The sequence below is a fragment of the Eubalaena glacialis genome, chromosome X, assembly GCF_028564815.1.
Source record: "Eubalaena glacialis isolate mEubGla1 chromosome X, mEubGla1.1.hap2.+ XY, whole genome shotgun sequence".
NCBI classification, from domain to species: domain Eukaryota; kingdom Metazoa; phylum Chordata; class Mammalia; order Artiodactyla; family Balaenidae; genus Eubalaena; species Eubalaena glacialis.
The window spans coordinates 34219356-34229300 of record NC_083736.1 but is presented as its reverse complement, the minus strand read 5'-3'; the positions used below and the strand labels follow the sequence as shown (position 1 = coordinate 34229300).

The 9945-nt window shown below is 38.8% G+C and overlaps 1 protein-coding gene across 1 annotated transcript; it reads left to right on the top strand.

The window, feature by feature from the left end:
* Positions 1 to 1371: 1371 nt before the first annotated feature.
* Positions 1372 to 4624, top strand: LOC133081758 (E3 ubiquitin-protein ligase RLIM-like). The gene is given in 3 exon segments (XM_061178126.1): positions 1372 to 1615; positions 2965 to 4331; positions 4334 to 4624. Coding segments are annotated over 3 exon segments (1902 nt in total).
* Positions 4625 to 9945: the final 5321 nt, after the last annotated feature.

Here is a 9945-nt window from a genome sequence, read left to right as displayed (position 1 = left end):
GATTCAGATTTAAATATAATACCTCTGTGAAACATTTCCCAACTCCCATTAAATAATTGCTACACAGTTCTCTGTACTTACACAATACTGCATATATAAATCTATTATAAAATATACTGTATTTTGATAGTTTCCATGTGGTGTTTCCCTCACCTGGTGTGTGAATTACTTGGGAGTACAAACTGCTTCAACAATTGACATATCTCTAGCCGCTAAGGCAATAACTGACCCAGTTTATGTTGGATGGATTAATTATTAAATAAGTCAAATTGAATAAAGTCTCAAATTCAGCAGCCAAATCTTGTCTTTACATGAATAAGTTGAACAAAGAGCTCCTAAACAAGTGTTAAGTGGGGCTGGTAATATTAATGAGTCCAGAAGCTCTTAGAGGTCTCCTTCAGATAGCACTGCAAATGAGCATTATTTTATTTTCACCAAGCCTTTCAGGTTATACATGCAACAAAATCAGCAAAGTCAGTATTCATTGTGGCAGACAAAGTAACTACTATGTATCTGTCTTAAAAGTTCCTGTGATGTTCTGGCTAGTTTTCTTTAAGTAAGATTTATAATATTTATGAGAAAGGAGGACAAAAATGAACCTGATGCTTTTGTGGAGAAGGAATTCCCTGGCTGAGCAGAAAAGCCTGCCAAAGTTTTGGTGTTTCTTGTTTGTTTGTTTGAAACAAGATTGAAGGGCCGTATAATGCAAGATGAAGCCATTAACAGTTAAAAGGGAGAGGACACACTAAAGAGACTCAGCTAGGGCCCTGGTAAATTATCAAAAATTGTGGGCTTTCTTAGTGAGAGTCTATGATTTGAGAAATTCATGAGGAGAAAAGGCGGAGGGGTCCCTGGGCACCTGAAAATGAGAATTGCTGCATTTAACTAGGCTGACTTTGGCATGGCATTTTGAAGAAGGCAGTCATATGTAATGGAACCAATAAATAGAGCATATCAGAGCCTGAAAACGCCTCCTGAAAACCTGAGAATAGGCTCATGTGGGTGAAACGAGGTGAAGGACGGTGCTTGGTACACTATAAACCCTCAGTAATATTGGCTGGTTTTGAATGAAATGAAACCTAACCTGAATCCAGTCCCTACTCGGTAACAGTGGGGAAGATAATGGATGCCTAGGCAACGTCTAGCAAGTTCTGGGATAGAGGCGGCTCCCACCTGTTGCGTCACCAGGGGGCTACAGAACTGAGTCGGGGACGGGAGAAGGGAGGAACCTGTGCGGAGGGTCATCCGACTGAGTCGGAACCGGAACCGGACACTCTGGCAGGAGGTAGAAAGCGAAGAAAACTAAACGACCATTGGTGAATTTCAACACTATGTCGTGAATTTCAGATCATTTTCCACTTGTTTACTAAGATGGAAAACTCGGATTCCGACGATGAAGGAGATGGAGTTCCGGCCCAACGCATAAGTCAAACGGACCGATTGGTTTGGGAAGAAGATTTCTTCAGGCTCGTCAACAATCTGAGTGAAGAAGATTACAAACTTATGAGAGACAACAATCTTCTAGGCATTCCAGGTGAAAGTACAGAAGAAGAGTTGCTGAGAAGACTTCAGCTAATTAAAGAAAACCCACCACAAGACTCAGATGAAAATACAGGTATATTTTGCTTTTGGAGGGAATAGGATGGGATGAATAAGGAACTTCATCATAGTAAATAGTAACTTCATAATAGTACATAGTAACTAATTATACAGAAGTGACATAAATTAATTTGGTGAGTAACTTCTCATAAAAAGAACTGGCATTTACTTGATTTTTGGTGGGAATGTCAAGGTATGTTTGTTTGTTTTCCTGATTCACATTTGGGTTGTTTTAATTGGGAAACAGTGTGAAGTAGCCTATTTGTATTTTTCTTGGTTTTCTACCTCAATTGAAAGTCCCTCCTACTTCCTGAATTATTTTTTCTACATAGACATGTAAAAAAAGCAAACAGAAATATTTTATAGTCTAATCAAGTGGTTCTCAACTGGGGACAATTTTGCTCTCTCCAACACCTGGGGACATTTGACAATGGCTAGAGATATTTTTGGTTGTCACAGGGGAGGCATGGGTGTTACTAGCATCTAGTGGGCACAGGCCAGGGATGCTGCCAAATATCCCACAATGCACAGGCTAGCTCCCCAAAACAAAGACTTGTCCAGCACCAAAATGTCAACAGTGCTAAGGCTGAGAAGCCGTGCTCAAACCTCAGGTCTGGTGCCTTCTCTCCCAGTGTGAAGTAGAGGATTTTACTGTCTAATGAAGAGGATACTATAACACTTTGGTTCTTGAATATGGTCTTATATGTACCATGCTAGGTTCAGTCTATTCATTTGATCTGACCTTCAATTTAATGTCAATTAAAAATCTTGGTAACATTAAGAAGTATTCAAATACTTTTAAACCTATAAAACTGGTTTATGTTTGGGCAATAATCTTATATTTTAAAACAGCTTATATATTATCAAAAGCACATAAGTGAAGAGCCTAGAAATAGTAATGTTGGAGACTAATGAAAATTAGACAATAATGTAAATTGAACTAAAATACTAGCATTGTACCTTAACTGGTGTTTACCTTGTTTAATTGCATTAGTGTTTTGACAGTGGACTGAAAAAAAAGTCTCTTGACATTCCTCCTACAGTGGTACACAGGGCTGTGTATATGACAAAATATTGAAAAATAGACTTCCTCCAGATTCCCTTTTTAAAAAATTCTCTAAGTTTATCTAGGATTAGCTCACTCTTTTTCAGATGGAACTGAAACTTTTCTACCTTTACTTATAAATCTAGACAGTGTAGTTTATAAAATATTAACTCTATAAATGTGAAATCAGTTTAAAACATCTGAGTATTTAAGTTCTCATTTTTTGTTTGTTTTTGAAACAAAGTTTCAGAGTGCTATTTTATGATGGTTCTAATTTTGGTAGTTCTTTTATGTCTCCTCCCCATTTTTTTTGTTAACAGATAGAGGAGACTCTTCAGATGATGTGTCTAGTGGTGACTCTATAATACACAGGCTTAACTGTTTTGGACAAACTGAAAATATGACAAGTGGACAAAGAGAAAACCAATCTTGGAGAGAAGAGGGCCAAATTAATCCTAAAAGTGACCAGTTCAGATTCACTTTAGAAAGAAATTTTCACCTTGATAATGGGAGTCCAAATCCAGAGAATGAATATGTAGCATCTGCAAGACTTCCCAGAAGAGAAAATATGGAAGACAGCCAAAGGCAAGTGGAAAATCCACAATCTGGATCAATATTTACAAGACCATCTATGTCTGAACAAGATACAACTGAAACATTAATGGAATTCTCACCTACCAGAAGTCAGAGAAGAGCAAGAAGTAGGAGCCCAGAGTATCAGAGAACCAGAGCAAGAATTGAAAGTTGGCCGCCTCCACGTTCACTTAGGGAAAGTGTACAAAGACTTAATCATAGTATACCATCTCAGACTTCTGAGCAGCCTCTGGTAAGTGAGAATGTGAGATTTTCTAGAACTGAGCACCAAGAAATATTGAGACAGCAAATGACCGGATTTGAGTTGCACAATAGTGGTCTTATTGAAACTTCTAGAACAAGGAATGCCGTTCATGGAGAAAATTCTCCAGATACAACCAGCAGTGATGAATCTTGGGGAATGAGGGAAGTATATCCGACCATACCCTTCAATCTTGAAGTAGGACAAGTTCATTCTGGAGCATATTCTCAGAGAGACAGCATAGCTAGTAGAACTCAGTTAACATCTGAGACACCAAACAACACCGTCAGTTCTGAAAGTGAACGAGGATGGAGGCATGTGTATTCACATTCTGAGCGGGCAGATGTGAGAGCTTATGTCATTACCATCAGAAATCCCGTTTGTAGAATTTTAAATACTAGCTTAGATGATACAACATCTGTTCCAATTCAGAGCACGTTAAGGCAGACAATGACAGGATTTAGTAACTCGAGTAACCTTATGGACAGTGACAGTAATTTAGAGCATAGTGTCTCACCTCCAAGTCAAAACATGGAATGGCCAGAGTCACCAGATGAGAGCGATGGTCCTAATGGTAGTAGTAGTAGTAGATTTGGTTCTGATTCAAATCCTAGCTATAATCCCCATTCAAGTTCCACACTGATTTGTCATTCAAGCCCCAATTGTATGTCTAGTTCCAGTTCTCGTCCTATTTCCATTTCCAGCTCAAGTGATGAAAATTCAGAAATTAGCTCACTGATGTTTGAAGGCACTGAAGAAAGAAACTCATCATCAGACTTACCATCAGAGACCAGGCAAGGGGGTAGACAAATGACCCCAGTAATATCTGATGAAAGTGACCCTTTGTGCTCTTCCTTAGTCTGGAACAGTTTTTCCTCTTAGATGAAGATGATCTAGACCAACCTACAGGACTCAGCAAAGCACAGATTGACAACTTGGCTGTAAGATCTTTTGATGAAAATGATGCATTAAAAGCTTGCAGCATTTGCATTACAGAGTATACTGAAAACAGCAAGCTTCGCATCCTACCTTGCTCCCATGAATATCACATTTACTGCATTGATCGCTGGCTCTCTGAGAACTCTACCTGTCCTATTTGTCGTGGGCAAGTAGTGGATTCCAATGAGAGTGAAAATCCTAATTGAGATCTGAATTCTCAGCTATGTAAAGTGTTACAGTGACGGACAAACAACAGTCACCTGCCTCATGTCCACTTTTAGAGTTATTTGTGCTTAAATATAACAATCTGAATCTAATCTAAATCTGAATCTATATATAACAATCTGAACTGAATCACTAGTTCCTGAAGGAATTATTGGGCTTTCCCCAATTTCTGTTCCATCATAAAAGGAAATATTAAAAAGTCAAACAATATTGTCCAATTTGACAATAAAAATTAATTTCACACCATAGCAGTTCACTGAATTTCAATAAAAACTTAGCATGTGCACTGGGTTGGGATGTTCCTGATTCCATGGGAGAAATGTCTTAATATGATATAATGAATCTAGATAGATCCTAGTAGTATTATCTAGTCACGTAAATCCCAGACATCTCTTAGCCCTGTTCAATCCTGGTTGTGCATGCAGAGAAACAGAAACCCAACCAAATGCCAATAATTAAGAAGCAATTTAAGACTATATTAGAGTCATTCACATAAAGAAGTCATGTTACATTCATAGAATGCCATAAAAAGCTTTGAAACCCTTCTCTTCCTATTTCTCTCCACAGCAGTTTATCCCACCTCCCTAACACTACCTTAAAGTTTCTCCTATTCCCCACTACCAATGTATCAGTCAGTTCTAGCTAAAAACTGATGGCACACTTTAAAAGAGTGATGGAATAGCATTTAATGAAGAGACTAAAGTGTGTAAAGAATGAAGGGACACCAAGAGATGATGAAGTACCCTGATGCTAGCAACTGTGAGAAGCCAGTATTATAACCACTAGGTTTGAAGGGGCATAGAGGGATAGTAGTTCCTGCAACCCAGAATGCCTTAGAGTTGTAGTAGAAGTCCAACCGACAAGAGACGTAACCTTAGAGAATGGCATCCACTGCCAACCTAAAGTCTGGAAGGGGGCACATCATGGAAATAAATACCCTTACCTTCTTTCCTCCTGACTTCTAATCTCTTGTCAGTACTTCATATTAGCCAAACCCAACCTGAAGACACAGAGAGACTGGTCGATGAAGCTGATAAAGGTCAGCCTCCTGGAATCACGAAGCAGGGTTAAGAAGGATGGCGAGTAGATCCGATAAGCAAATCAGAGACCATCTACCACAACCAGTGTTCCCAACTCTCTTCAAACCCAGTCTGTGTGTGCCTTCTTGCCTCTTCCGCTTGTTCTCTATTCCACTCTATGACTCAGCTCTTTAACAACCCTCTCTATTTTCCTTTCATCTACTCAGATCTTGTATTTTTAAAAGTGATAAGATGACAAAGCCTTAGAACTGAATTACCTTTCTCTTAAACATGTCACACTTTGATGTGCTGTGATTGTAAACAACTAAGGAAAAAGGGCAGTTATAGGTATGTCTTTAATTTTTGCTTCTTAAATATATTCAAGCTTCAATTTCTTTCTATATATGTTTAGTTCATATAATTAACTTTTAAAACAGATTCTGATTTCTTATAAAGGGTTTTATGGTTTATATATGACTCTTAATCCTTGTGTGAATGACCCAAAGTACCCAATTGCTGCTTGGAGCCTCTCAAGCTGCAATATGAAAGCCTTAAAGGTAAAACTTGGCTTCAAAAAACACGTCTACATAGTTCAATTCTAATTGTCCCCAGTAAAACCATCACCCAAAACCGTGAGTGTTTGAAATCAAAATTTAGGTCATGCTTCCTTCCAACCTAAACATAGTGAAGGCTTTTTCTCCTAATTCAGCCTGAAAACTATTTTATGGGGGGTGTATTGGCCAGTCCAGAAAATTGTGCTTAAAATTTTCAATCCTGCTATAGGTGAGAGTACATTGTATTATAACCTAAAGCAATAATCAGAAATTTTGTGCAATGTGCAACCTATACAAATGTAGGCAGTGTTAAGTATAAACCTTCTCTAAAAAGTTAAAGTCAGAAACATCACTGACCTTTATTTTCTATGTGAATTGCTGGCAGCCACAGTATTTGCACATAACTACAAAATAGAAATGGGGAGTGGTGGTGAAGTTTTCTAAAACATCTTTGAGGTAGCATATTTTTCACACAGAAGATACCTGCATGGCCAGAAATGAAGGCTTGGATCAAACCTCTGAAATTTACATTAACTTCTGAAAGTTGTGTGAATATTCTGATTTTTATGAAGTATTTTTGATGTCAGATACACTTCATTTAAAGTGAGTAGAATAATTGTAACAGTACTTGGCTTTCATACTATCCTAACAGATTAAAACCTTCCAAAGGATGATAATTGCTTCATTAATGCTTCAGTACATTCACATGCACCTTCTGTGGTCGACAGAATTCTAAGATGATGCCCAATGATCCTTGTAGTAGCCCCTCCCCTTGAGTATGAGACCTGTGAATGTGATGGAATATCATTCCCATTATTAGATTATGATCTATATAGCACAGTTGATTGGGAGATTATCCAGAGTGAGCCTGACCTCATCAGGTGAGCACTTAAAAGGCACAGAGAGGACTTCTAATCCAGATAAGATGGTTTATACTTCTCTCTCCCGGCTCCCCCTTTATAAGCACAACTATATATCCTGGAAATAATATGAGACAACCAAAGGACAGCTCTGAAAGGTCTAAAGAAGGTGAATTTGCCTAGGGACCCTCAGAATGGATGAACAACCTCATGGCAGGGCACCTTATGACCCTCTACCAACAAAAAAATGTGATCCAGGCCCAGCATTTCCTAACTCCCAACGTAGTAACAGGAAGTGGCTCAAATAGGCTCTTCCTCCATCACATCAAATGGGGATCCCCCAAACACCAGGTGAGCCTTGCAGAACCTGCAAGGAGGAACAGTTGGAAGCCCTGATGACAATACATGACCAGGGAAAGTGCTTTCCTTCCCCACTGGGCCTGAGATCCCCCTCCACCACCCAGACACATCAGTGGCTAAGGGTACCAGCAAAAGTGATCCTACCACAAAAAGCTCCCACCTGGAAAATGCTCTCCTCAGATGGGCCTGAGACTCCTCTCCCTACCCAGAAACATCAGGCAACTTGCTGGTACCAGCAACGGAGATCCCTCCACAGAAAGCTCTCAACCTGGTAAGCACCCTCCATCCTTACAGTCCAGGGAGACCCTGTCACAAGTGCCTGGCCCAGGAAGGACTCCTCATCAAGTGTTCCAGAGATTCCCTTCCCTCACCAGAAGCACCAAGTGCCGTATCCTGGGGAAGCTGCTTCAGACCCCATGAGCAGCGTGAGAAGGGACCAGAGGTAACCCCACCTGCACAAGATAAACAGACCAAAAGAGTACCACAAAGGTTCTGAAAATTAGGTTATCATGGAACCACAGTCCCTAAAAGTACAGGAGATGTGTGCCAAACCTATAAAGAGTGAATGCCTGCTAAAAATTTAAAAAACAAAACAAAACAAAACACTTTAAATAGGGACCAAAGTATCCTAACATAATAGCCAAAATGTCCAAAAGACAATAAAATAACACTACTTATACCAAGAACCAGATACATGACAGCTTGAATAAGGTGTGACAGATGATGCCGACCCAAGATGAATTAGATGTTAGAATTATCTGACAAGGGTTTAAAAATGCTGATTTCAGACCTTTAAGACCTTGAACACAGAACCTAGTCACTCCATGCCAGTATCCCAACCTATAGAACTGTGAGCTAATAAAGAGATGCTGTTTTAAGCCATTACATTTGTACTAATTTCTTACGCAGCAACAGAAAACTAATACAACTTCTCATCTGGGATCCATCCTGTACTTAGAAAATGATTATAATGAGTCCTAGACAAGTAAATGGCTGAATGTCTTGGTTCTAGGCCCACTATGACATCATATCCTACCATTTTCCCCAAGAATGGAATCCCTAATTCCGGCTACGGAAGCTCCTAGAAGACAGTATCCTTCCTGTTTGAACCACCACCAATATCTTACCGCTCTAACTTTACTTCACATCACCCTATCTCATTCTAGCAGTGTATGCTGCTTATATCACAAACCCAATTTAACACTCTGACTCTGAAACTACACAGCCACTTATTTTTGTCGCAAAGCGATTGCTGAGTCCTATATTGCTCTTCCAAATCATATTCCTCTCTGTCTGCCCTGACAAATCAGAAATTGAGCAGATTTGTACCTGAATCTTCTGAGCTCAACCTGATACGCTTTTTACATTACAGTATATCAGTTTAAATACACAGCATCACTCACTGTGATTGTGAGCAGAAACATTTCCATCTCAAGAATTTTCTCTGCATTTCCGTGGTAGTTTTTTAAATATTTGTTTATTTTGGCCTAATCCCAAAACAAAACCCTTATCTGAATAACAAATTCTTTCTGAAAGTAGTTATAGCCTGTGGATAGGTTTTGGATAGCAATATAACGTCTATCTTTTTTGGCTAACCATGAAAATAAGTTGTGCTCTCAGTATCCCATGAAGAATTAAGTATAAAGATTCTTTTGTAAGTGCAAACAAGCCTGAGCACTTAACAACATGAACATCAAAACACTGCATGTACTGGAAAGTTCACAAAGAGATGTGACGTTTCTGTTAAGTAACATCACTTGTTATCAATATGCAATACTTTGAGATCTTCAGTATCTTCTCTACTACAATTAGCCAAACATTTCACGTCTTTTCATTATTTGAGAGGTGAATGTATACTCCCTTCAATGAGAAGTTTCCTGGTATGAGAATTTCGAATGGAAATCTGAACTGTATTTCTTTTCTGTGACTTCATTTAAGATTTGAAAATTCTTTACCATCCTACCTCAGGCTTTTTCACTATGAAATAAGAGGCTCCCCTTTGTGTGATATTCAAAACTCTCCATTTTTAATCATCAAGCCAGCATCTTTAACATCACTGCAAAAATGTGGGGATTTGGAAAAGCATTTTGGGGAAATTCCTTTTTCTCTCATCCACCATTCGTAGAGGACAGACACTAATTATAAGGCAACTCTGGATTCTGGGTTATCCATTCTGACATCACTAGTCACAACACAGTTATCTACCACCCCTGGCCTTATCATCTTCTATTCTGGCAGTGTATTTTTTTTTTCTTTAGTAGCACTTGTGACTATCTAAAACATTTTTTATTTATCTTGTGCTTGTTTTCTTCCCCATTCCTATCCCAAAATAGAAGCTCCAAAGATCTTTTTTTTTTTTAATTACTACTACATTTCTAAGAACTAGAACAGTTACTGGCATACACACACACACACACACACACACACACACACACAGCTTCAGAATTTTTGGCCACTGTGAGCATCCCAGACTTATTTTTCACCCTTTATTCTTCAAAAAAAACCTATT